Source organism: Rosa rugosa, chromosome 2, assembly GCF_958449725.1.
Source record: "Rosa rugosa chromosome 2, drRosRugo1.1, whole genome shotgun sequence".
Lineage (NCBI taxonomy): Eukaryota > Viridiplantae > Streptophyta > Magnoliopsida > Rosales > Rosaceae > Rosa > Rosa rugosa.
In genome coordinates, this window is record NC_084821.1 from 58,553,976 (window position 1) to 58,581,793 (window position 27,818).

The window sequence follows — 27,818 nt, forward strand, 5'->3', positions numbered from 1 at the left end:
GGGGTCTTTTGGGTATTGTATATTTAAAAAGCATGAGCAATTTCGGGAAAGGAGGAAAATTTTCTGATTTTTTATTGGAGGGCTGCACCGCCACGTGGTGCGGCAGCCCCTATGCAAGAATTTCTCCGAGAATTGATATATAAGCCGTCGCATCCATACAAAACCTAGTTTAATCTAACATATTCAAGGATACAGAGCATTCTGGATGCTAGAACCATCATTTTCTGTGCTGTGCTTGCCAAATGTTTTTATACAAGATATACTCGATGACATCCGTGGTGTATTTTGAGCTGGTCTCCATATGTGCCCAGGCGCTTTTCTACATTCTACTTGACTTTTGTTTAAGAGAGGCCAGACAAGATCTGGCAAGCAGTTCATCCCATAATGGAAACCCTGCCTGACTTTTCCGAATTCAAAAAAACTGCAAGAACATAAAATTTCAAATCAACACTAGTAACTTACTATGAGAAAATACAAAACAGGATGCAAAAAACCATGCTGAGGATAAGAACTTTCAAAGATACATGACTAATGCAAATCAACATTCAAGATGGTAACAGGCAGATTAAAAGATAAATGTTACATAAAATCTTGTCACAAATCAACATTCAGATGCTGCTTTTTATAGTAGCAAATACAAGAACTCAGAGTGGTGAGCCTCCGATCTGCATATGTGAATCTCAAAACATAACAAAAGTATCCAGAACCTAGTTGATTAGGAATTCCTCTCAACCAACATACATACCCACATGTACTTTCATACAATACTCAGGTACCATCATTACATGAATATGCTTTTTTTCTTTGGCCAATCAATACGAAAATATATGATTAAAGAAGAGCATCTTAATTTTGTGCCTTACTCCCAAAATATACAAATAGATCTTAATTAATGAACTGGAAGTATAGTTTCTTGTTGTCCATGGGCAGGTCGGGATGATAACACTTGAGAAACCATGTGCATTGTTGGCCTTGATTGTGGATGGGCATGCTTACATGCAATTGCTATTCTTGCAATAGTTACCAATTCATCCAGAACATGAGGTGTGGGAACGGGGAGTCGTTGGTCCAGCACATCGTTCAGCAATACTTCTCCGTTGGCAGATGGAGACGAAAAGGAGAAGATTAAATCACCAGGCTGCTTTCCCATTATCACTTCCAGCGCCAGCACTCCGAAGCTATACACATCACATTTTTCAGTTACCTTCATTGTGTAAGCGAGCTCTGCCAAGGAATTAAGAAACAAAAGGTCATTATATCGGACTATATAGAAAACTTAGATAACGACTTTTCACTAATTTACCTGGTGCAACATATCCATATGTGCCTGCACGAGCAGTCCAATTAGATGAGTCTGGATTTAAAAGCTTAGCAGTGCCGAAGTCTGAAACACAAGGCTCATATTCGTAGTTCAGCAAAATGTTGTTGCTTGATATGTCTCGATGCACAATAGGTGGAGAGCAATCATGATGCATATAAGACAAGGCATGAGCCACACCTCTTACAATTCTCACCCTTGTACTCCAATCCAGTTTTATGGCTTCATGTTCTTTGTTCAGAATTGAAGCCAAACTACCTTTTTCCATATACTCATAGACCAAAAATGAGTGATGAGCATGTGAACAGAAACCAATAAGTTTCACAATGTTTCGGTGCCGAATCTCTATTAGTGTCCTTATTTCGTTGAGGAACTCCTTCCGAGACGCCTCTTCACCCTCAAGTATTGGATGGAGTTTCTTCACTGCAACTATGCTGCCTGATGGTAGCTTTGCCTTGTAGACACTTCCGGATCCTCCCTTTCCGATGCAATATATGGCGTCGAAACCATTGGTTGCCTTGATGATTTCTTCATGCATTCTTCTTCCATCAAAATCCGATGTTGAAAAAACGTATTCATGTTGCACGCTGCTATCATCTGTTTCCTGCCCTTGTTTTCCCCTTCCTTTTCTAATCAAGACAACTCCGGCAAAAGCGAGGGAAAGTGCTCCCACAACAAGGAAAATGGTTAAAAACATGAGTGTTCGATTCCTCTTTGAGATATGCTTCTTTTCCTTGCATGGTTGAAGTGCTGAAACATTTCCACATAATCCTTTGTTCCCTTCCAATGAAGCATCTTTAAATGCTTTGTTGTTAGGAATGGCACCCTGTAACTGATTGAAGGATAGGTCGATGTAAATCAAGCTAAGCATTTGCTCAAATGTTGTTGGAATGAGACCAGAAAGATTATTGTGGGAAAGATTCAGATTCTCCAAGCTTTGCATTTTGCTCATTTGTGATGGTATCTCACCCTCAAGTGAATTATCACTTAAATCTAGTTGGGACAGGTGATTTAAATTCTCCAACTGAAATGGCAGGTCTTCGCTGAACTTGTTGTGGCCCAAGTTCAAGTAGACTAATTTAAACAAGTTACCTAAAATGCTTGGAATGGACTCATTGAATTTATTGCTGGACAGATCAAGATATAAAAGATCAGTCAATGATCCAAATTCTGATGGTATACTACCCCAAAGTTGATTCTCATTCAAGGTGAGACGCAGCAAAAAAGTCAATCTCCCAATCTCCTTAGGAATCACCCCGACTAAACGATTTGATGAAAGATCGAGCTCATGAATTTGTGTTGCATTGCCAATTTCAGGTGGGATGCTGCCAGTAAGGTTGTTCCCCGCAATTCGGAGGGTTGCTAATTGTGGACATTGTCCCCAGACAGGTGAGATCTCACCATATAAGTTGTTGTGGCTTAGGTCTATATATCGAAGATTTGGATAGGCATCAAAATCTTCAGATATATTGCTTGTCAAATGGTTGCCATCAAGACGGATTCGGACTAAGCTCTTGCAAGTTTTCAAGCTTTTGGGAAGTGGACCTGTCAAATAGTTGGTGGATACTGTAAAGTTTTCCAGTGATCCACCTAGGCAAATATTTTGGGGCAAATAACCAGAAAATTGGTTATTATCCAATTCCACTATGGTCAACTTCATGAGATTCCCTATTTCTTGGGGGATGGAACCAGAGAGTTGGTTATCATTAAGAAATAAGATTTCTAGGTTTGTCAAGTCACCAAATGAAGTAGGAATGGAACCACTGAGTTGATTTGTGCTCAACTCTAGATCGACCATAGATTTCAAGTTCCCTATCTCTTTTGGAATGGTGCCAGAAAGTTTGTTGTCATACAGATAGAGCGAGGTAAGGTTTCTCAGATCACCTAAAGACGTCGGGATTGAACCAGAAAGATTATTGTTGTTCAAGAACAAAGAAGTTAGCTCTTTTAAGCTTCCAAAATTTGGAGGGATAGGACCTGTTAAATGGTTTTCACCCATTCTGAGTCTAACCAAATTTGTAAGGTTTCCCAATTCTGGAGGAATGGAACCAGAAAATTGATTGTCAAAGAGAGCCAAATAAGCCAGGTTGGTTAAATTAACCAGAAAAGCCGGAATAGAACCGGAAAGGTAATTTACATGGAGATACAAAGTAGTGAGGTTGCTCAAACTACCCAGAGAAGCAGGAATTGGACCTTCTAGTTTGTTTGCGTACAGAGCAAGCTCGTAAAGAGGATTGAGTTGACCTAGTTCTTGGGGGATTGAGCCATTTAACTGATTTTCATTTAGATGAAGGACCTCAAGATTTGTTATCAGACCAATTTCTGGTGGGATTTTCCCAGTAAACTGATTGTAAGATAGATCAAGATAGATGAGTTTGGAGAGGGAACTAATCTGAGGTGGGATGGCATCATAGAGTTTATTCATGCTAAGGTCAACATATTCAAGATTAGGTAACGAGATGAATGGAAATTCATGCAGCGTACCTTGAATACCATAATCGGTGAGGTTCATCTTGTTGACACTTCCTGCATTGTTGCATGAAATCCCAGTCCAAACACTGCATGGGTTTGAATTGGTGGAAGAATTTGTGGCATTACTGGGAAAGTAAGTCCATGAGGTAAGATTGTTATTCTGAGTTTGGTACTCAAAACTAGCCTTCCATTTGATAAGAGCCTCTGCTTCAGTTGAACTAGCAGAAGCAAAACCAATGACTGGTGATAAAACCAGGTGGACATACAAAATAAGGCAAGCCAGAGAGTAAACTTTATCAGGAGAAGTAAATGATCTCATGACTAATGGTTTTGTATGTGTTACCAGTACGACTGATTATACTACTTCCGATATCTATTTTATAGTGTTCTCCATGGCCGCATTAGATGCATGAAACAAAAACACTGTTTCGCTTTTACTCTCTTAATTATGATGGTTCTTTGGGGAGACTTTGGAGTTCTCCGTTTAGTCCCAATCTCTCTGTTTGCAAGATTTCTTCATATATTTAGTCCAACCGAGCTCGCTCATTCTTATTTCTTCATATATGGAGGTATATATATATGATCTATTAGCAAAATTTGGATTTTCCAATAACTGAATTTTGTTATAGTATATTGTATGAATCATGTTGTATGAGTCATAGTATGAGTCATAGTATAAATGTCTATATCATGTAAATATGTACTTGAGTGTATAGAACAAAGTACTTGAGTGTATAACATAAGTATGAGGACTTGTGTAGCATAAAGTAAATGGGAAAGCAACAAACATGGCAGCCCTTACTATTGGAATTGCAGCTGTGATCTTTGCAGCAGCCATTGTTGATTTACAAGCCAAAGATCATGGTTACCAAATTGGTTTCCTCTTTGAGCATTCACACTACAAAGTATTTCCTATAAATACACCCTTGTATGAGATGAATAAACACAATTCAGATTCATTACTCTCTCTCTCTCTCTCTGTTAATTTCTGTTCATACTTAAACACGTTATCAGCACGAGCTCCTAGCACTTGCTAGCCATGTTGAAGTCGTTTTGAGACCTGTACACCATCCGAAGTGGGAGCTGTTCATCACGCTCATTCCTGTGCAGATCAGCCTGCTTGCAAGCCTAGCAACGTCCTTTTCGGGACATCTAATCAAAATCTTTTCTTCATCAAAGTTGTTCATATATGTCTCTTATATCTGATCTCCAAATTTCAGCCATGTTGGAGTCGTTTTGAGACCTGTACACCATTTGAAGTGGGATATGTTCAGAAGCGAATTTGCTCCAAATTTCAACAAGTAAGTTTTAAAGATTAAAGTTCCTGTTTTTGAGTTTGTATTCCTTTTCTCTTCTTTTCAGGGACTTGTAATCAAAAAGCGGAATTATAGAAATTCACGCTAAACGAACTAAGAGCGTTCGTAATCTATGAACTAAGAGTGTTCATAATATTCGGACTAAGAGCGTCCGCAAGTATCAATTTATCGATTAAAAGCGGAATCGTGGGGATTCACGCTAAACGAACTAAGAGTGTTCGTAATCTATGAACTAAGAGTGTTCATAATATTCCGACTAAGAGCGTCCGCAAGTATCAATTTATCGACTAAAAACGGAATCGTGGGGATTCACGCGAAACGAACTAAGAGCGTTCGTAATCTATGAACTAAGAGTGTTCATAATATTCGGACTAAGAGCGTCCGCAAGTATCAATTTATCGATTAAAAGCGGAATCGTGGGGATTCACGCTAAACGAACTAAGAGTGTTCGTAATCTATGAACTAAGAGTGTTCATAATATTCGGACTAAGAGCGTCCGCAAGTATCAATTTATCGACTAAAAGCGGAATCGTGGGGATTCACGCGAAACGAACTAAGAGCGTTCGTAATCTATGAACTAAGAGTGTTCATAATATTCGGACTAAGAGCGTCCGCAAGTATCAATTTATGGACTAAAAGCGGAATCGTGGGGATTCACGCTAAACGGACTAAGAGTGTTCGTAAATCAATGAACTAAGAGTGTTCATAATATTCGGACTAAGAGCGTCCGCAAACATCATTGTTTGGTCTAAATCCAAATATTCTTGGAAATTGATTTCTTGGTAGCATAGCTCGGAAATCTTATTATTTTAGTTTTCGTGGAAGTATAGACTCCGAAACTATTATATCTTCTCTTCCTATTTTTCAGGATGTCGAATGAACCTAGACTCGATTTTCCAATGCTTAACTCAATAGGCTCGGAATACCATGGCTGGGTAACCGACGTTGAGAACCATCTCACTGCGAGTGGGATATTGCCCATAATCCAGGCACCTGACTTGTGTTCCAACGAACACCCACAAAGCATGCTCAATCACTTATCTTGATGCGACGCCACATGGATAAATCTCTCAGTTAGAGTACATGTCGATCAAGGATGCAAGAGACCTATGGGTAGCACTTTGGCAATATCCACAACGTGGACAACCTGCACCTCAAATAAAGGGAGGTAACCACAATGACATGTGTCATCGATGTGGATCAATTGAGCATTGGTTCAAGCAATGCCATGCAAGTACCCAACTAGCTGAAAGCTACAAGGAGTATAGGCAATTGAGAGAGCAAGAAACCAATCTTGCTGAAGATGAAGATATCAATCTTGCTGAAGATGAAGATGGTGAAGAGATCACTCTCACCACTAAGGACTTTAAAGCTGCAGATAAAGAGCACGAGGATGCCGTAGACTTTAATTAGAATAGTCCTTTCTATTTTCCAAGAACGGCAAATGTGCCTTAGTCAAATGACAATTGTATTAAAACTCTTTCTCATGTGGCGCATCCATTGTAGTATGATGTCTAGGAAAGTAATTGAGATCGGGGTACTTAAGCGAGCCTCGCTCCACCAACATCTCTCTACTTTCCTGGTCATATTTCATTGGAGTTACCAAACGGATTGAGTAAACTACAATTTGTCTAAAAATTTGATTTTATTATGGAATAGACTTTGGGAAAACTTTGATGTAATCATTGGTTATTTTCCTTATTAATAAAGTGTCGCATTATTATTCAATGTCATGGACATGTGTTAAATTCCGAACTTTATTATTTGAAAGGTATAAGAGCCAATGGTTTTCATGTGGAAACACATTGTGAGAATGGACAAGAATTCCTTTGCATTACCTCTAATGACTACAGACATAAACGAGTATTAGAAAAACTTATGTGTCGCTCTAGTGGGTTGTATGCAACCACTATTCAAGTCATTGAATCAAACCATGTCATAAGAGATGACTTATGGGATTCTGACACATATAGGCTTTGGCAAGAACGTTTGAGATATCCAGGTTGTGATATGATGCTCCGTATATTAAAGACTTCACACGGACATCCATTCTTCACAACGAAAAGAAGTACGAACCAAAGATTGGTCCAAAGAGTTACTTCTAAAAGATATCATTCGTTTTGCAAAGCTTGCTATTTAGCAAAAATAGGATTGAGACCATCCTATGCAAATGACACTAAAGAAAATATACCATTCTTGCAAAGAATCCAAGGTGATATTTGTGGACCTATTCAACCAACTTGCGGACGTTTAAATATCTCATGATGTTGGTTGACACGCAAACACACTAATCACGTGTTGTGCCATTGTCCATCTATAAAAGCTGCTTATGCTATACTCATAGCACATATAATATGACAACGGGCTCACTCCCCGGATCATCCTATTTAGTCAATTGGATTTTGACTATGCTAGTGAGTATACATCGAAGATTTTCGATGGTTATTGCAAAGGGAGTGATGTTGGACATCACATTCCCATATACACACCTAAATGGTCTCGTGGAAATAACTACGATGGTAGTTCAGACATTGGCGATGCGCACCAATCTCTTTATATCCGCTTGGGGTGATGCAATATCGCATACAACTATGCTAATTCCTCTATGACCTACCGCCACTCAATGTATCCCTGCGTTACAGCTAGTGACTGGGTACAAATATTTTGTACTTACGCACATTCGAGTGAGTCATTTATGTGCCAATGTGAGCCATTTATGTGCCAATTGCGCCGCCACAGCGCCTATGGTAGGTCCTTAAAAAACAAGTGAGCAACTTAGTTGGAATTGAGACTCCAACAATCGTCCGCCACTTAATGCTCTTGCAAGGCGATCTCCTTACCGTCTGATTTACGGATGTCACTTTGATGAGACAGTCTTCCCGTCGTTAGGGGGAGATAAGAACACGAATGTTCAGCAGGAACGACAAGAATTGTCGTGGTCTGTCCCCACTATGTCTCATCTCGATCCCTATTAAAGTGACGAGATCACACACATTTGCTGCACAAATGCCTGCAAGGAAGGACGTCCCTATAAGAGGACGTAGCGCCACCCTACACAGAGGTAGGCAAGGCGCCAACGTCATAGAAAGTGGCACTCTGGCGTTACAGGCCATGGCCCCAGCTAGGATGCGTGGGAAGCCCGTGGATTCGAAGGATATTTTGGCATCCTTAGATCATCGACACTCAACATCCGTCTCATGAGTATCTTCTGGATTATGGTTATCGTTGGGGGACGCCTCAACGTCAGAACCTATTCCTGAGAATATAGAGCTCTATGAAAATTACACTAGTGTACATGAGACGTGGAACAGAAACTCCATCATAATTGATGATGTAGTTGCGCATTCTGTTGCGCATGAGTTTGTTGAGACCGATGATATCGAACCACGCTCCGTTGAAGCATGAATACCAACGTAGAGAAATTTAGCCTAAATGGAAAGATGCGATCCAGATTAAACGAAGAGGAAGGTCTTTGAGCCAGTGATGCCAACACCTCCTTACATAAAACCTATTGATTAATGGGTCTTCGTTAGAAAGCGTGTTGAGAAAACGAGATGGCAATCTCGCCTTATGGCGCAAGGCTTCTCACAAAACGCCCTGGAATTGACTACGATGAGACATATTCTCACGTAATGGATGACATTACATCCACTACCCTGTCAGTTTGGTAGTTTCCAAATAACTGAACATGCAGCTTATAAATGTGGTCACTACGTATCTCTATGGGATCTAGATACGGAATATACATGAAAGTTCATAGTGAAACTTTATTTACCCAAATCAAGTGGCTCTAGACCACGGAGCGCGTTTGCAATAGAATTGAAACGCTCACTAAAGTGACTACTTGATTGGGAAGGGATATGCCCGTGCGTTTCCATAACAAGTTTCGGATTCTATCACGGTTTTCATGTTGGACATGATCTTCATTAGAAGCCCTTAAAGAGTTAAGGGAAACCGTTGAACACTTGAAATCCGAGTTTGAGATGAAGGATTTTTGGGGAAACACAATTAAGCCTCGGTTTTTGAACTTGAGCACTGTGTTGATAGATGCTTAGGCATTTTGACAAGGTCAAGCCTTCAAGCACCCCATGATCATTCGTAGTCTTGATCTTGAAAAGGATCCTCTTCGTCTGAATGGATGATCAGACGAAGATGTGCTAGAGAGGCTGAAGTGTCTTACTCAAGTACAATAAAGCGCATTATTGTACTTAGCTCAATGCACAAGACTGGACATCTCACTTTGCCATAAACTTGTTAGCTAAAGGTATAGCTCTGCGCCAACGCAACGCCATTAGATTGGTGTAAAAAGATATCTTTCGGTACTTGAGATATACGATCGATATGGGCTTATTCTATCCCTATAGAGAGATGATGGATTCAGATCCATCACACACCAGAAACGCCGCCAAACGCTGGCCTGCGTATTCTATCCTTACCCCAAAACGACATAAGTGTTTTGGAAGGTTTTTGCTGATATTGGATATCTCTTGACCCATACAAAGGTCTTCCCAGACCGGTGAAGTGTTCACCATGGGTAAGACCGTGATATCTTGAAGGTCTACAGAATAGACCTTAGTCGCTATATCTTCGAACGATGCAGAGATTATTGCTCTTCACGAAGTGGTTCGTGAATGTATATGGATTGGATCCATAGTTACGCATGTTCGAATAGTTGTGATTTGAAGTCTACCATAAGATGAGCCTACAAGCATTTAAGATAATGCTGCTTATTTTGAAACAAATGAAGCAAGGCTGCATGAAAAGCGACAACATCAAGCATAAAATCAGCAATAACAGACTCTCCTCAAAGATCAATAAGAGGGGGAGATGTCTACATATATGGTCTCGAAACGTGAAGAGTGTGTTGTGCTCTTTTTCCCTTTCGACCGAGATTATTTTTTGTCCCACAGGGTTTTTATTACTCGGCAAGGTTTTTAATGAGGCAACGAGAGAAGCACCACGTTTGGGAGACACAAAGGAGATGTTGAAATCAGGGGGAGTATCCAGAAGCATACCCACTTGACCATCGTGTACTCTTTTTGTCCTTCGTCCAGGGTTATTTTGTCCCACTGGGTTTTGTTACCTGGCAAGGTTTTAACGAGGCACATCTTTAGCATGGTCGCCCCACTTATACTACATCCTGAAGATGTTTTGATTCAACATATATGCTTTTGCTCATCTTTTACCTTCGACCACGGGTTTTTCCCACTGGGTTTTCCGGGCAAGGTTTTGTTGCAGCAACTCTATTTGCATCCCTCTCATAGACATATTACCTACTTATGATGCTGATAAGAAGACTCCACTTATCTCCGAAGCTGTGATATTACTACTCCACACTCATGCGCGTTGTGCTCTTTTTCTCCTTCGACCAATGTTGTTTTTTCCCACAGGGTTTTACTACTTGGCAAGGTTTTTAACGAGGCAACTTAGAAGCGCACAGCCTAGACAAATACTATTGACATGAAATATCCAAGGGGGAGTGTTATAGTATATTGTATGAATCATATTGTATGAGTCATGTTGTATGAGTCATAGTATGAGTCATAGTATAAATGTCTATATCATGTAAATATGTACTTGAGTGTATAGAACAAAGTACTTGAGTGTATAACATAGGTATGAGGACTTGTGTAGCATAAAGTAAATGGGAAAGCAACAAACATGGCAGCCCTTACTATTGGAATTGCAGTTGTGATCTTTGCAGCAGCCATTGTTGATTTACAAGCCAAAGATCATGGTTACCAAATTGGTTTCCTCTTTGAGCATTCACACTACAAAGTATTTCCTATAAATACATCCTTGTATGAGATGAATAAACACAATTCAGATTCATTACTCTCTCTCTCTCTCTCTCTGTTAATTTCTGTTCATACTTAAACAAATTTGATATTTTAAGTCCAAGTGAAAAATCTGACTTTCTAATTAAGGAGATCCTTCATCTTTCAGCAGGATATGGGATCATTCTTAGGCAAACATGAAGTCGGTGAGTAGAAAAATCTTTGAGCAAGACATTTAACGAAGGGTAAAATCTTCAAATGGTAGCTGAAGGTTACTGAAAAGGTCATGGTACTTGTACTATTGTACTGCGAGCCGGCCCTTTGGCCTTCATCCAAATTTCCATACCAAAAGGAGTACCGATCAAAATCTATTTTCACATGTGGAGATACTAAAAGGGCTAACAGTGCAATTGTATAGATACCACTTCAGTAATTGCTAGACCATTTTAGTTTTGCATTTACTTCGATGACGACCTGTGAGAGACGAGGCTGACCATTTGAATCATTCTTAGGCAAACAGTGGGTGAGTGGAGAAAAAGATGAACAACTGAATTAACTAAGAAACCGTATCAATTTTACATTGACTTCGACGATGAAGCTCAGAGTCTGTTCTCATTGGAAAAAGAAGAAGCTCAGAATCTGTCTAGGAAATTCATCAAAACTTGTTGAAGAAAATTGCAAAAATTAAAACTTGACAAGGACCCATAAAAACTATTGCATTGCTGTACACAAACAGTTGACACCTCTAAATTCCAAGATGTCGGCCGCCCAAATACATATTGGTCTTTGGTGATCCAAAGCCTGCCAATTTGACCAGTAAGTGAGGCCGTTTAAAAACCGCCAACATTTATCAATAACAAATTGCAAAGTCCTATCTAAAAAATGGACCGGTTGCATCATTCGTGAACCCAACTTGTGACAAGTAAGGACTTATGCGCTCATTCACTTATTATTTCTAGTATAGTTTCAAGTTAGCTGACAAAATTTAGTCTAGAATTGTTATATAAGCCCTCGCATCCTACTAAGCCCAATGTGTCAGCAATAATATAATATATAGAAGCCAAAAAGTTGCGATGAGGCAGCTAAACCAATAATGTTCATCTAGAATGGTATTGTTCAATATGTTCATCCGACTTTTCTATATCTAAACTTGGTTTAACAAGGACAGCGCGCTCGGTCTTTGGTGTACATTTTATTTATATTAATGAAATTATTATAATTCACCAAAAAAACAATAATAAATAGTTTAGTCTAAATATTTGTCAGACTTAGACAACACGATTTGTCATTGCTTGCTGTTGGTGATGAAAAATTCTGATTGGATTTTGACTCATCGATAAATACAGATTGGAGCAAGAGTTGACTAGGAACAATCGAGAAGCCTATAAAGATCATTGAATTGGTGTTTGACCATTGATTTTAAAGTTTGACCGTTGGCTCAAAGAGAAAATGATACCTGCAGAAAATCATCTGATACCTAAATCAATAACTTTCTTAGTCGAGTGTAGTAAGCTGATTGGAGATGGATCTGATTCTGATTGATTCTACTACACTTGGCTAAGAAACGTACTGACTTAGGCATCGAAGGGCTTTCTGCAGGTACCCCCTTCCCCCTTTTTTCCTTCAAACCGACAATCAAAAGATCGGATCAGCGGTCCAAAAAAGCTTTTCGATTGTTCCTAATTAACTCCCGCTCCAGTCCGTGTTTATTGGAGAGTCAAAATCCTATGTGAAATTTTTTGTCACCAACACTTGGCGACTACGTCAACATTTGATGAAATTGTGGAATGACTTGATTGCATATAAGAGAAGTATAGCAAAATTTGGTTGAGTTGGAGGGAAATCAAACTGTCCTAACCCAATAATCTCTCACACTTATCACAAGAAAATTTTGTTGTTATAGGATTAATTTATTCATGTTTATTACCCAAAAATAAAGAAGCCACTATTTCACAAAAGAGTAATTCTTCAGTACGGTTGGCCCGCCACACTGCCACGTGTGTGGTGTGGTAGGCCAATAAGAGTGTGTGTGAGGGACAATTTTGAATTTTCAACGGACAATATATTGCAAGAACAATATAGATTTAAAATTTTAAATGAATAATTGTAATAATAGGCTCACCAAAGACTTTCTCTTCAGAGAACCTCTTGACCTTGACTATTATCATTTGTCATAATTATAATAGATTAATGTAGGTGAATTAATTAAAATATAAATTTTGTGTAGCTGTGGTGTTCTTTACATCATCTATATATATATATATATATACTATACGCAAGTGAATTAGCCATATTATATATATATATATATATATACTATACGCAAGTGAATTAGCCATATTACCTTATACCCATTATCAGTAAGTGTATGATACGATATGGCTCACAAGAAAACCGGCAGTAGCTCCGCTGCTTACTTGATTCCCTTCATATTCCTGCTGTTCTTATTACTGTGCTCACCGCAGATAGCATTTGGCAGAGTTTCGAAACTTTCGAAAAGCAGTTAGTCTCTTTCCCTCATTATATTTCTTTAATTTCTTTGTCATTGAACTAGCATTCAGGAGTTCAGGTGTATTCAATTTTCATTAGTCAATTTTCTTGATCGATGTCAATGCAGAATTCAAAAGGACCAGTACAATGCATCAGCAAATGAAGATCATTCATGGAAACAAAATAGGCGTAGACGACAATGGTACGCCAAAGACAGGAGGGCACGGTTGATGAATGAACCGGTTTCACTGATCTATATTCTCTTATAGATGTCATAAAGATGATCTTGTATGCCTAATAATGTATACAATTAAACGTTTATATATTTCTGTTCGTTAATTTCTGTATACTTCCGGATCATATCTGCATGTTTTTTTTTTTTTTTCAATCAAAACATACTCGATCGTACTTTGAATAATTGAATCTGAACGTATTATACATGTATAGCCATGTATTTTTATTATACTAAGATAGAGGTTTCATTCCTTAAGATCAGAAATGGACAATAATAAATATCCGTGAATGAAGGCTCAAGCCTTTTTTTTTTTTTTTTCTGAACAAAAGAAAAACAGAAAGACCACAACAAAACTCTCAAGCCTTTTGTATGAGAAAGTTGCAGCTTGTTGCTCTTCTGTATGATTATTTATTTAATTGTTTCTTGGTAGAACCTTTTTGTTTAGATATATAGGATTTTCTTTTCCTTAACGGTGAATCAATCATTGTATTAACGGTACGACTAAAAGCAAGAATATTATACAGTAATACTCATTACAATAAATACTAATGCTCAACGAGGAATCCTATTTGCACACTCCACTAAGTAAGCTAAGCCTAGTGGAGAAGTATATCGCATTCAAAAGAATATTCAACTACTTATTACCATTGACGGACCCAGCTTGTGACAAGTGGAGACTTAGACGTGTACTCTATTATTTCTAGTATATTATTATATTTAATTGACGATAAAAAAGTAAGCTAACAAAATCTTGTTTGGCCTTTATATATAGGCCCCTTCTATGATTTTTTTTTATTTTCTTCTATTTGTTGATTTGCCACAGAAGTCCAAAACATAAAGAACAAAATCAACAATTAGAAGAAAATATTGCTGACAAAACTGGTTTTGTTGAGACAAAGCACTAGAAGACCAAAAAATCTTGAGAAAGCAAAAAACCCTTTTATGAATCAACTTTGTTTCTACTTTTGGCTTATTACTACACCACGACACTGGTAAGATATTCTTTTTACTAATTGTTTCTTTCTTTAATATTCATAATGTAAACTTGTAACTTGACAAATTTGCTCGTGAGCTGTGACCTGTTAGTAAGTTATAATTTCAATATTGTAAAGGTCATGGGTTCAATTCTCACGTTAATATGTAAGAGTGGGGTGGGCTAAGAATATATATATATATATATATATATAAAAAAAAAAATTTGACAAGTTTGATTATTATTATATGCTTTAGTAGTTTAATGGGTTATATAAAATTAGCCTTTAGCCAGAAATTTCGATGTATGATCATGGTTTGGTTGAATTTGTTTATTGATTAATTTTATTTTTGTTTGTTTATTTAGTCTTATTTTATATCTTTTCACTTAATTAGATTAATAAAATTACCTTGTTAATCGAAAATTATTTTTGAAACAGATATGGAAAGAGTTTGCAATGAGCAATTAGTGTTGCATGCACTAGCATAACAAAACAACAGCCTCTACAAGTAAAATTGTCACCATTCTTTAGATATTAAGGGGTATACCAATATTGCACAACTCATCAAATGGGAATTTTCACATATACCACATTGAAAGCTGCAATGTTCAGACTCACTACTTACCTGCTTTTATCTTACAAAAGAAAATAAAAACAATTAAGAAAAAGACTAGGAAGCAGCTGGCATACTTTTAACAGTTGTTTTTTTTTACCATCTTAACATCCTTTTCTCGAGGCGAAGAGTCCCGAGCATCTCACCTGAAAGTGATCATTTGCATTCCTGCTTAGATCCTGCTGACAACAGCATTCCCTTGTGGTTCATCTCTTGGGAAATCTTCATGCCTAGTTACATCGAGTTGCAAAACTCAGAAGCCTAATTACAAAAAGTATAGCTGAGCTCTGGGCATGTTTGTAAGAAATTTCTAGAGGACACGACCACAGTACTCACACTCAAAGTTCCCAGTCCACGTAAAATATTCCTTCTGCCGATCCAAGCCAAGCCCCCAAGCTATCATGTTTAACATTGTCATAGCTTTGCCTTTCATCCTGCAATCCTTTAAACGCTAGAGAGGAATTGAAATATAAATGTCAATAAAATGGAGAAAGGGGTGAAGTTTACATCCCAAAATAAATGGCAATGAGAAGAGTGCAGGAGACAGAAATTACCTTCAGCTTTTTGCCAGCACACAGTTGGGGTGACTGTATTTGTTAACTTGTCCTCAAAAAGCAGTTCGCCTGACTTTATACTCCAAAGTCTTAAATTGCAGTCCTCTCCACCTACAAGATAATAATGTAAGAGAAACCTCAAACTTGCCAAAATAAAAACCAAGTACTAACTGATAATCACCTGATATAAAAAATCGCTCAGATGGATCAACTCCAAGCTGCAAACGAGTATGGGAATTCACATTCCCCTCATAAGTTTGGACAGCTCCTCTTTGGATTATACGATGGTCATAAAGCTTTACCTACAAAGCGATTGAAATGAAATCAACAAGAACTTATATGAGTGACATTGGCAAAAGCATTACAACTTATCAAGCACAGAAATAAATGACCATATTTGAGGTGTTTTTGTGGGATATATGTAATGAACTAATTAGTACCTACAAGAGACATGATCCTGGTTTCTTCAAATAGAAAATTGGCTTCTAATAATGGGATGGTACATGTTACTTTAGTTAATTGCTATGCATCTGTTGCATTGGAAATGTGAATGTATAGAATGAAAATGAATTTAATTGAAGCAATGTAAAGAATTCATATTCTTTTAACTTATTGATGAATTTCAAGTGCTCCATATGAGCAAACATGCTAAACAAACGTACGTCTGAAAAAATGTTGAAATAAACACTAACCGTTCCGTCCATGGAGCTTGCCAAGAAGTACTGATCATCAAACTGAAGCGATACTAAACTAAAGAGTCAAACAAGAGTGAGCAGAAGTTATCAAAAAACATTATAAATAAAAACTTACTGTTAGATTATAAAGCGCACTAACCATGCAATAGATGAAGGCATTTTTATGGTATGAGAAGGATGTATATTTCCAGAAAGCTGCACATCACAACAATCAGATTATTATCCAAGGTTAACACTTTCACATAGAAAAGCAAATTAAGCAATAAAATGTAATAGAATGACTGCAGCGGCAACGACATTAACAACACAGTTCCACATTAGATTAAGAGAATTTCTTAAATCATTTCCACATGGAGGAAAAGAATAACGTTTTATGTCAATGACTCGAATAAGAGTTACAAATATCAACGAAACAAAAACTTCGATATATCACAGATATGAGCCTTCTAAAATGTATACATATTTGTCACTTGAAAATACCTGAAATCTTAAGCAAATAAAGATATTGTTTCCTTAACTACAAAATATAAGATTTCTGTCTGAAGGGAAAACAGAAAAATACAGTTAAGTCAGCAATGAACTTTATACCTTGAACCATTTTTCACTAGATTTTCCAGGAGTGCTATCCAAAGGTGAGTGCCGTATTCTATGACTAGCATGTCTTGCAGAAAATCCTTCCCGTTTCTCACGAACATCAACCGTTACAATTGCTCCATTTCTGAGTCCACATAAAACAACATTTCCCTAAAATAGATGAACAAAGACCATTGAAGAGGATCATATAAGAAAAAACTTACCAAACCTAAAATGTGAGCTATTCCAGGCATTCACTGGAAAATTTTAGAGGATGCTTTAACATGTAAATTTATAGGCTCAACCACACAAAATACAAAGTGGATGTAGGACACTGTTTTTAAAAGCAATGTAGTAGGTAGCTTATCAAAACATTAGACAAATATCTTGTCCTCACTTTTTACCTAATGTCACGGATTAAGGTTTTGTACGTTGAACTCTTCCGGGCATCTCATATGTTATAACAAAATTTCATAAAGTTTGACAAGAATGCAGCATCTGATAGCTTAAGAAAAGTTGGTTGATTGCGGTCAATTTTAAAACTTGGCTTTCAAGCACAACCTAAAACTAACAGGAATCATGAATACCTCACTACTGTTTCACATCAGACTGACAAAATTTTCACCAACACCTTTGTCAAATGTGCAGAGTTTTTTCTAAACGTAATAAATATGGGGGGAAGAGGTAACTGTGGTATAGATTATTTAGATTCGATCAATTATTCCAAGTATCAAAGAAGAAAAATACTTGACCAATAATTCTTCATCAGAGTACAAACAGAGTCTAATTACCTTGACATTGTAGTACTATAATGTCAATTCAACTTAAGCTCACGCGTTTGCAAAGAAAAAGAAAGGAACTCCAGGGAGCCTTAAATATGGGATAGATTACCGAGTGAACAAGTTGTTGTGCCAAAACATCACTTTTACTACGCAGCAGCCATGATTTCACCCCAGTTTCCAGATCTACCAAAGCAGCTCCCAGATTGGTTCCTAAATCAAGCAAAAAATTATCTTTAACAATCTTTAAGTTTTTGAAAACTGTTGCCAAGAATATTTTTCGTACTATCAACAACAGCAACACAAAAGCAGGAAGAGCAAATCGCTTGATACTATCTAATTAATGCTAGCTTCTGGAACCTCGAGTATGTTCCAGTTACAGAGCTCATCAAAAATGTGTAAGCAATCAACAAGGGCAACCCTTGACACCGATTACTTATGTCACAACAACCAGAATCAAATGACAATGTTGAGAGACAGAGAGTGAAAGAGAGATAGATATGTGCATGTGTGCGCGTGCCAAGAGAACAGTAAATCCATCTTCCATATAATTAAAATATCTTAGGAAAAAGAAAATGAAACAGTACTTGCCAATCACTGCACGACTCCCATCAGATCTACAATCTGCTGTCCAAACGGTGCAGTTGAAAGTCGCAACTTCATCAATGTTCCGCCTTAAGATAGATCTATTTGGACGAAAATCTAAGAGTTCAGTAAGGTTAATAACAAAAAGTGATCCACCACGGTCCTCAGCTCCTAGCGTAGATACCCTGTTATCTTATGTTAAGGCTTGCAGAAGTAAACATAAATTTTTCACTAATAAGGCACTGGAAGAGTCTTAAATAAGTTTGAAGGCACAAATACATGTGTCTAAGCATCAATTGTATTCCATACAAAACCGAGTTTAATCTTAACATATTCAAGGATACAGAGCATTCTGGATGCTAGAACCGTCATTTTCTGTGCTGTGCTTGCCAAATGTTTTTATACAAGATATACTCGATGACATCCGTGGTGTATTTTGAGCTGGTCTCCATATGTGCCCAGGCGCTTTTCTACATTCTACTTGACTTTTGTTTAAGAGAGGCCAGACAAGATCTGGCAAGCATTTCATCCCATAATGAAAACCCTGCCCGACTTTTCCGAATTCAAATAAACTGCAAGAACATCAAATTTCAAATCAACGCTAGTAACTTACTATGAGAAAATACAAAACAGGATGCACAAAACCATACTGAGGATAAGAACTTTCAAAGATACATGACTAAACAAATTAACATTCCAGATGGTAACAAGCAGATTAAGAGATAAATGCTACATAAAATCTTGTTACAAATCAACTTTCAGATGCTGTGTTTAATAGTAGCAAATAGAAGAACTCAGAGTGGGTAAACCTCCAATCTGCATATGTGAATCTCAAAACATAACAAAAGAATATCCAGAACCTAGTTGATTAGGAATTCCTCTCAACCAACATGCATACCCACATGTACTTTCATACAATACACACTAACTATGAACATTCTTCGATACCTCAAACAAGAAGTAGTAGATAAATTTTCCTGAATTAGAGCCCCAAAAACTTTGTTTTTAAGGTGATATATTGCAGGCTCCATTAAAATTTGAAAGTAAATGGCACCCAAACATTCTCTTCTTCTATAAATCGAGTCCAGAATAGGAACACAAATTAAATTCCTCCTATCCAAAAAGTGGAGCAACTTATAGGTTGTTCCTTCAACCCTCACAATTGAAGAGGGGAAGGAAAAAAAAAAAAAAAACATTCCAGCAGGCATCCATTTTCAAAAGTCCTAAAGCACCTAAACCACGCAACACAGCTTATTTCAAAACTATTATAAGATTAAAATATACATGTGAAATTACATCAAAGTGCAACCATATTATACCTTAAAGAGCCATTTCTGCCACCTGCTAAGAGAAAATCTGTACCAGTTAAACCCTCTCCTGTCTGTACATCAATGTTTATCCGCTCCAAAGCACCATCACCTAGCTTGTTTGTTCCCTGATACTTCCAAACCTACAATTCAAAGAGCAGTCAATTGCTGCACTTCATATACTAGAGCATTAGTGATTTAAATCATTTAATACATAATTATTAAAACCTTAAGAGTTGGAAATTGGTCACATCTCATGTGAGTTCATCGTCATCAGAGAACCACCGAAGAACTGTGCATGATTTCAGATTTAGCATATATTAATCTTCTATTGGATGGACTCTGCAACATTACCTTGTTTAAGAGTCATCCATATCAATTTACCAACTTGAGGGGGAATGTTGAAATATTATACAGGCTGCATAAGGTACTTGTACTTCACTAAAAGAAGTGAGATTCTCCTTATAATTTCAAGGTTTATAATTTCGTTATGGCCAAAAGGACGTCATTTTAGGATTTCGAGTGTCAGCAGTTATGACTTCATTTAGAAAGATATCTAACCCCAGACATAAAGAACAGAATTTTGCCATAAGCACAAAAAGTTGACAATAATATACAGTTGCCCTAAGGGGAAAGAAGCTGACATTCTTCCTTCCTTCACCTACAAAACACCTGTCCTCTACTTCCTCAATTTTTTTTCCTTTCACTCTAACATCATCATCCCAATGATGACATCCCCATCCTTGTGAGGGCATCACAGTGTGTATATTTCCATTTTATGAAATTGGAACTGTAAAATGTAATCAGATGGATATCCCACTTAAGAAGAACTTCAACTAACTATTCTTCTTTTCAGACATGCTTCTCTACTTTATACTATATATGCAAGTGTTGGGGAACAACATCCACATCCCTAAAGTGACAGAAGCATGGTATACAAATCCATTGATCGAGAATTAACCAGTTGACACAAAAAAAAATTTAAAAAAAAAAGAATCTCTTTGGCACTAGACTTAAAATTCCATGGCGAAATACATAATCTGCATATTTTGACCTGTGCATAGATATCTCAAAGCTCTTTGCTTCTGAGTTTAAGATTCAGCCCCATCTCCCCTATTTGAGACTCAAATAGGGTTACAGTAAAGTTTGGAACTGTTATATACTCACAAGTGAAGGCCTAAGGTCCCCATGCAGAGGGGTACTTTCTCTCCCATAAAAAAGACCACTAAAAGGACCAACGTGAATTAGGAAACTATTGAGCAGAAAGCATAAGCTACAAAGAAAAAGGAAGAAAAATTGATGGGAGTCATGGTTTGCTAATTTTGACTGAACTAGAAAACTAAATTTAAACTCAAGGCCCATTCAAAAAACAATGTTCAATTTCAACATAGAGCAACATACTTTGCAGAACGTATAAGCTTGAAAAAAATTGCTGGGAGTCATATTTTGCTAAGTTTATACAGAAATGGAAAACTTAACCTAAACTTGAGGGCTGAGGCCTATATTAAACCAACATACCACAGGATGGGATGCTTGTGCCTTTTGGAATTCCTCCTTGAAGTTGCACCTCCCTTTACTGGAAGCAATGACATTACCATATAACTCCCTAGCCTGAAGCAGCTTAGAAGTTCTTACTTTTGTTAGCTTACATTTGTTGGCTTCCTGCAAAGAAAAGAAAATGAACAAGGAAATCCTTAAAGTATCTTAACTGCCAAACAGAAAGTATAAAATCCAGCAAAGAAGCAGCTGATTAAAATCGCTAGAGCTTTAAGACGCAAATTAAACAAGGAAAAAAAAAATTACAAGTGTATGTGATTAATAATCAATACGAAATGAAACTAAATAGGAAGGAATGTGCCATGTTTTAGATATTCACTCGCCTCTTAAGCAACACAATTCTTAGAAAACACATAAAGGAAACACTCAAGCACCAACTCTACAGCCAAGTAGCCAACACCAATGCACCTATATATAAATCAGAGCAACGCTACTAGGGGCAAAATTCTAGTACTTAAAAGTCTGAACTTCCAATAATGTACAAGTCTCAACCATGTCAATACGAACACCCCCTAATCCTAACAATCAATTGTAATGATCAACCTTTAATCATGACACCAAAATCCCACAATAAGCAACTAAGGAACTTCACCAAAGCAAATACAATGCAACTTCGAACACCCAATTCTAAGAACCCCAATGTAAGCACCAAATATACCAAATCAAAACAGGTAAAAAAATCACTTAAAAAAAAACATGAACTTGGGCCCAAATGCAGAACACCCAATGCACCTGGTTCAGTTGCTGAGCACTAGAAGAAGCCGCAGCAGCAGCAGCAGTACTACGAGAACCGGGTACTGGGCCCTTGTTGGGGAAGTACCTATTCTTCTCCGCATCATAATAAAACCCAGGAAGATCTGAACCCAAGAATTAATCATTATCACTAGTTTGAACAAAACAAAAAAACCCAGAAAGATCATAACTTTATAACTGCAAAGACAAAAAAAAAAAAACCCAGAAAGACTATAACTTTATAACTGCAATGGTTCAGGGGATGAGATAGTATTAGTACCTTGGGGCATACTTTTAGAGAGAGAGAGAGAGAGAGAGAGAGAGAGAGAGAGAGAGAGAGAGGCACAGAAGCTGTGTTTGAGTTTTTTTGACGGTGGAGGAAAGGGTTGAAACGGTGGTGGGATTTTAAGAAAGAAAAGAAAGGTTACGCGTCACCACATTGAGCTGCCACTTTACGGAGGAGAGGGTGGAACCAATTTGAAGGCGCGCCAATCTCTAGGGCTCTTAGTCTATTACACTCTTTGGGCGCCTAAGACCCAGCCCAACATATTTATGAACAGTTGGCCCATTTTAATGGGGCGTAAGCGTTACCGTGCAGCACAAGTTCTCTCTGTCTTTTAAGTTTTAACAGCACAGCTAGGAAGCCAAAACCCTAAACCCATAGAGAAAAGTTGGTGGCTGTTAGAGACGAGGTCGATCGTTCGCCTTTGCATCGGCCAATCCTGATTAAGTATCGTAATATCTCACCGGTGAAGTAAACTTCCTTGACCTGTTATTGCTACGCTCTTACTCTATTAAAATCAACTCTACAAGAAATTTATTTGGAGCCGATCGATCTGTTATCAGCCATGTTTAGCTAATAAATGATTACCAAATGATCGATCTGTAAGCCGCAAGACATTGATATAAGCCGTGGAGATGTCAATAGGCGATGCCAAGTTATGAACCACGGCGAACTTAGAGTTGTTGTCTGGAAGTTGACGTGCATTAATGTGTACACTATATGTTGTAAACTATATATAGAGTAGAACTATAAGGTGGAGTATAATTCATTTTATCTCCTTGATATTTAAACTCTAAATTATTTGTGTGCATACACTTTTAATTTCATCAGTGGTATTTACTATTTTCAATCTTGTCTAATGACCTTTAGTTTCTTTGTCAACTATTTTGAAACTCTCATCACCTATATGATAGGATTTTTACATGCTACGTTAGTGACGCGTCATTATAAAAAAAATTAAAAAAAAAGTATTAGTAATGGACTACAACAGGTTCACAATTAATATTACAAATGATTTTAAACAGTTTAATTAATTTGTACATGTCATAATTAATTACTACATCACTCTAGAATTTAGATTTGACATGGTGCACATGAGTCTCAAAAGTCAAAGCTCAAAAAGAAAAACAAATATTAATGATGAGTGCTACCTAGCTAATTACGATACCATGCAAGTGGCCTCAGATGGTAATCCATTTCACAAGGCACTAGTGTAGACTCCACAAAGTCAAAATTTGACAAGTTACAGCTCCCGAATGAACTAGAATCCATACTAGTTTGCCGACCATTATAATTCAACACAGAACAGCTGCCGTTTTCAGTTTGCACTTCACAACTTTCCTCCTTCTGTTCTGCTTTCATTGACATATATTCCATCTCTGCGGGTTCTGCAGTGGTGGATTCAATGCTACTACCAGTACCCCATGTTTTGCAATTTTCGATTATAATATCGAGCTCCGATGGATAGGAGTGATGAGCAAAAGATGAGATAGTCGGCACTTTAGATTTTTCCATTGAGGGTTGGCTTCCTCTTGGATATTGCTCTTGGAAATGATCGGTCCAAACCATATTAGGGCTTTGATTTGGTATGGTACTTGATGAGCTTCCATGCAATGAGCTGCTATCATGGCTAGATTTGGAATCAGAAGCAGCTGGGATGATAAGATTGTGAGTGTTGGGATCCAGACCTTGAGAGATGAGTTTCTTCTTGATGCATGAGTTCCAGAAATTCTTGACCTCGTTGTCTGTTCTTCCTGGCATTTGCTTGGCTATCTGAGCCCACCTGTTGCCTACAACCCTATGAACATCTATGATGATTCTCTCTTCTTGCTCAGAAAATGAACCCCTCTTCAGATCTGGCCTCAAGTAGTTCATCCACCTCAACCTGCAACTCTTCCCACACCTCTCCAAACCTGCAAGATATATTCATTAGTTAATGATAAATCATGAAATTAATTAATCCAATTAGCAGCATATGAGTAAATTAATTATTACCAGCTATTTTTGGTATAGAGCTCCAGGAACCATGGCCAGAGTTGTGTATGTGATTCATTAGCTTCTCATCTTCTTCAGGAGACCATAGTCCTCTTTTCACTTTCTGTTTGCTGCAACAGTTATGGCCCGTATTTATCGACATATTTCTTATCGTCTAGTGATCGCTGGATCCATCTTTTATATAAGTTCCTTAATTTGGAAAAGCTACTCAACTTGCATATTATGTAGCTGTGAGAGAGAGAGAGAGAGAGAGAGAGAGAGAGAGAGAGAGAGAGAGAGAGAGAGAGAGAGAGAGAGAGAGAGAGAGTGTGTGTGTGTGTGTCCGTGTGTAAATTAACTGGGAGTTTACTTGTATTTAGAGCATCACTGATCCCCCGACTGTTTTGGCAGTTTCTTAGCAAGCCCTATCAGTATGAGAGAGAGAGAGAGAGAGAGAGAGAGAGAGAGAGAGAGTGTGTGTGTGTGTGTCCGTGTGTAAATTAACTGGGAGTTTACTCGTATTTAGAGCATCACTGAATCCCCCGACTGTTTTGGCAGTTTCTTAGCAAGCCCTATCAGTATGTCCAATCAACTATGGCTCTAAGCTCAACACTGGACCTAGCTTATTATTACATTTTTGTTTTGGTTATATTATTTTCAAAACGTACTTTTTTTTTTCAAAACATACTTGAGTAAGAGTAGTATAAAATCATGATGTCCATCCTTAAGTTACTACTTAAGTGGAATTGATTATAGCATTAGTCTCTACGTACATTTTCGTTCGATTTACACTTTAGTCTTACTTTTTGTCGTTCTGAGTTTTGTAGTATGTCGATTTCCAACTTTTCTGGTGTGTTCCTTCCTACGTTAGTATTGTTATCAAAAACCAAAATCACAATATAGTATTTTAATGAGGACACAGTATCAGGTTCAAGTTAATAAACGTAAGCATAACCAATATATGTTTCTTAGCTTGAAGGGTAATGCTTACATCCGTTCAGAAGGCAATGCTCACGTCCCTTAATTAGTGACAATTGTTTTTTTTTTTTTTTTTTTTTTTTATATTATTATTACTACTACTACTACCACCACCACCAAAAGGGGGGAGGTCCCTTGTACTAATTAATTTAGCCTATTTTCACAAACTATTCACCACCACCACCAAAAGGGGCCGGGGGAGGTCCATTGTACTACTTAATTTAGCCTATTTTCACCAACTATTCACCTAAATCTCCATTTTAGAAGAACAAATAAAAAAACCAAAAACAAAAAATAGCCTATTTTCACGAACTATTCACCTAATTCTCCATTTTAGAAGAACAAATAAAAAAACCAAAAACAAAAAAATAGTCACACACACATAGTATGTGAACGTCTTGTTTGGCTCCAATTTTGTTGCAGCTGGTCAACAGTCTCTTTTCTTGCGCGGGCGTGCCAACACCGTTCGGGTGCGGTCGTCGGGGGTGTCCCTTGACCTGACTTATTTCAAGCGATTGTCGACGAGGAGAGCACCAACCTCGTCGCGGGATTCTTTGTGCCTTGTGGTAAGGACTTTGCTGTAGTTTCTTCTTGTTCACACAATCGATACTCAATATTGCAGATTGAGCAGAGCGAAATCACCGGGAAGTATTGAGATCTTGCTAAAGCGTGACTTTAGCTTGGCTGGGTTGCTAGGGCGTTACCCTTGCTTGGCTGGTTCTGTAACCGTTGTGGTCGCGACACTACCGTCGGCTCCCGAGGAGACTAGGACCGAAGCACGTTGACAGAGGGTTTGGTGGCACTAAAAGTCGGCTTCTGAGAAGACTAGGACAAGGAGTGTGATCACCGCTAAGATGAAGAGAAAGAGAGGGAGAGGAGTTGCTCTTAGAGAGGTTTGCTCTAGAGAGAACTTAGATCATCTTAGAGATGTTTTGATGTTGTGTTGTGAATGTGTGTCTTAGAATGAGAGGAGAAAGTGTTTATATAGGGAAGAAAAAGAAGAGTGAAATGATGAGTGGAAGAAAAATAATGAAAGTAGATCTAAGCTCACTTGTAAAATATGGAAAAGATAGAGAAAAGATGAAATGAAAGCAAAGCATGAAGGTGCAGCAACATAGAAGTGGTGATGATCTATTAAAGAGATTGTAGAAGAAAAATATATCCAAGGAAAAAGAGAAAAGCATCTAGCTTTCTTCATGTGGGTAGGAAACATGAACATGTGAATATTGAGCTGGTTTTAGGTCAGTTTCTGCCCCTTTATTCCTTCAATTATTTCTCCAACAAGACTTCATTATATGCCTTCGACTTCTTCATATGAAATGTTCCACTATGAGTGTAGATCATCCTGAAAAATTTTCAGATTTTTCTTCCATGTGGTTGGGCCGAAAATGCTGCTGGACCTCTTACAGGTCCAGTTTTCCAGTTTTGCTTCTGTAGAAAATTGGGCTGATTGTTTGAAGGCCTTCCACTCAAAAAAAGCTCTTGCACTCTTCATAAGAAATGATCCTTGGGCTGTCTAGAATGGATCTGGAAAGTTTCAGCACATTTCTATTTCATTTGGTTAGTCTGCCACCCCTCCTTCCTTGTTTAGCTCGGTTTCTCCTAGCCGAAGTAGGAAAATGTGCTAAAGTTGACTTTTCATGTTTCCATGCTTCCATGCTTCCATGCTTCCATAGTAGGCTTTATTTAGCCTCTAAATATATATTTCGAACTTGTCGACAATATATAGCTTGAGCCACTGACATTGGCTCAATTTCTCCAAGACGTGCCTTGTCAGGCCAAAATGCTCATTTTGGGTCCAAACATTGCCCCCCAGACCTCGAAGTCAAAGGTCCTCGTCTTGACTAAAGAGGTCTTGAATCAACACTACTCTTATAATGTCGTTGCTTGAAAGTCGTTGTTCCAAAGCCACTTGTATTGGCTTGACTAAAATTACTTGAACAGTAGTCTCTCTCCCTCTTAATTATACATAGTGAGCATACATATATTAATCGCCAGTCTTCCTTCGCGAACCATCCTTTGCGAGGCCATGTAATTAAAACCACTTCGCTGCCAACAATTCGCAACCCAGCTTTCGCTACAATTATTGGCAAAAATATTGATTTGACCTCCTCCACTGCTAATACCATACTAGGCATATTAAATGCCTCTTGTATATGTGCCCAGACCAATACCAATGGCCTCTTAAGTATATTAGCAAGTTCCAGCCACTATTAGGCAAGAACACAATTTTTTGCATCCTCCGCGACGCACAAATTTGAAACTCTTTTTGTATTTTTGTATTTTTTTTTTTTTTAAATTTAATAAGACATTGTGAATCAAGGTTTAGACATGCGGCCCAAGTATAGTCGCCTAGACACAATTTCTTTCAAATCTTTTGGGCAACCTTACTGAAATGGCCAGGTGGGGGAGGGTGAACAAGAGAGGCAGAATCCATTTTGGCATGAGCTACTCCCACATAGTGGTTTAGGCCCATTTGCACGCACTTCTGGATTCAAGAACCTGTCATGAACGTTGTCCCCTTTCTAGACACCATTTCACATAGGCTATACTAACTAAGATGAGAAAGGTCATAAGTGTGAAGACAGTTCAACAAGTGTTAATAA

General features: G+C 37.8%; 3 protein-coding genes and 1 long non-coding RNA gene across 4 annotated transcripts; 1 reads left to right on the forward strand and 3 right to left on the reverse strand.

Annotated features, from left to right (window-relative positions):
- Nucleotides 1-623: 623 nt before the first annotated feature.
- LOC133733210 (MDIS1-interacting receptor like kinase 2-like) lies at nt 624-4,117 on the reverse strand. The gene is made up of 2 exons (XM_062160837.1): nt 1,304-4,117; nt 624-1,224 (listed from the first exon to the last, which is right to left on the reverse strand). The coding sequence occupies exons 1-2, from the start codon at nt 4,107-4,109 to the stop codon at nt 890-892; spliced, it is 3,141 nt and encodes a 1,046-aa protein (XP_062016821.1). The 5' UTR covers nt 4,110-4,117; the 3' UTR covers nt 624-889.
- A 9,116-nt stretch (nt 4,118-13,233) lies between these two features.
- On the forward strand, nt 13,234-13,720 carry LOC133729521 (uncharacterized). Its single transcript, XR_009856412.1, has 2 exons — nt 13,234-13,385; nt 13,501-13,720. It is a non-coding gene; the product is annotated as an uncharacterized LOC133729521 (long non-coding RNA).
- Nucleotides 13,721-15,085: 1,365 nt separating this feature from the next.
- Nucleotides 15,086-22,300, reverse strand: LOC133728814 (uncharacterized). Its single transcript, XM_062156249.1, has 13 exons — nt 22,258-22,300; nt 21,978-22,102; nt 21,207-21,350; nt 19,701-19,831; nt 18,726-18,953; nt 18,388-18,566; nt 17,909-18,009; nt 17,033-17,188; nt 16,584-16,639; nt 16,442-16,499; nt 15,931-16,051; nt 15,750-15,860; nt 15,086-15,646 (listed from the first exon to the last, which is right to left on the reverse strand). Exons 1-13 carry the CDS (start codon nt 22,265-22,267, stop codon nt 15,534-15,536), a joined length of 1,533 nt encoding a protein of 510 aa, XP_062012233.1. The 5' UTR covers nt 22,268-22,300; the 3' UTR covers nt 15,086-15,533.
- A 935-nt stretch (nt 22,301-23,235) lies between these two features.
- Nucleotides 23,236-24,532, reverse strand: LOC133732791 (transcription factor MYB86-like). Its single transcript, XM_062160375.1, has 2 exons — nt 24,256-24,532; nt 23,236-24,173 (listed from the first exon to the last, which is right to left on the reverse strand). Exons 1-2 carry the CDS (start codon nt 24,395-24,397, stop codon nt 23,416-23,418), a joined length of 900 nt encoding a protein of 299 aa, XP_062016359.1. The 5' UTR covers nt 24,398-24,532; the 3' UTR covers nt 23,236-23,415.
- Nucleotides 24,533-27,818: the final 3,286 nt, after the last annotated feature.

Excerpts from the sequence above, each read along its gene's own strand:
- LOC133728814 (XM_062156249.1), bottom strand. Across the intron at positions 19,832-21,206 it reads CACAAGCATCCCATCCTGTG|GTTTGGAAGTATCAGGGAAC; the intron begins GTATGTTGGTTT and ends TTTGAATTGTAG. Across the intron at positions 16,052-16,441 it reads CAAGCTCCATGGACGGAACG|GTAAAGCTTTATGACCATCG; the intron begins GTTAGTGTTTAT and ends ATCGCTTTGTAG.
- LOC133732791 (XM_062160375.1), bottom strand. The coding sequence starts at position 24,397 with ATGTCGATAAATACGGGCCATAACTGTTGCAGCAAACAGAAAGTGAAA. Across the intron at positions 24,174-24,255 it reads CTCTATACCAAAAATAGCTG|GTTTGGAGAGGTGTGGGAAG; the intron begins GTAATAATTAAT and ends TATATCTTGCAG.
- LOC133733210 (XM_062160837.1), bottom strand. The coding sequence starts at position 4,109 with ATGAGATCATTTACTTCTCCTGATAAAGTTTACTCTCTGGCTTGCCTT. Across the intron at positions 1,225-1,303 it reads ATATGGATATGTTGCACCAG|AGCTCGCTTACACAATGAAG; the intron begins GTAAATTAGTGA and ends ATTCCTTGGCAG.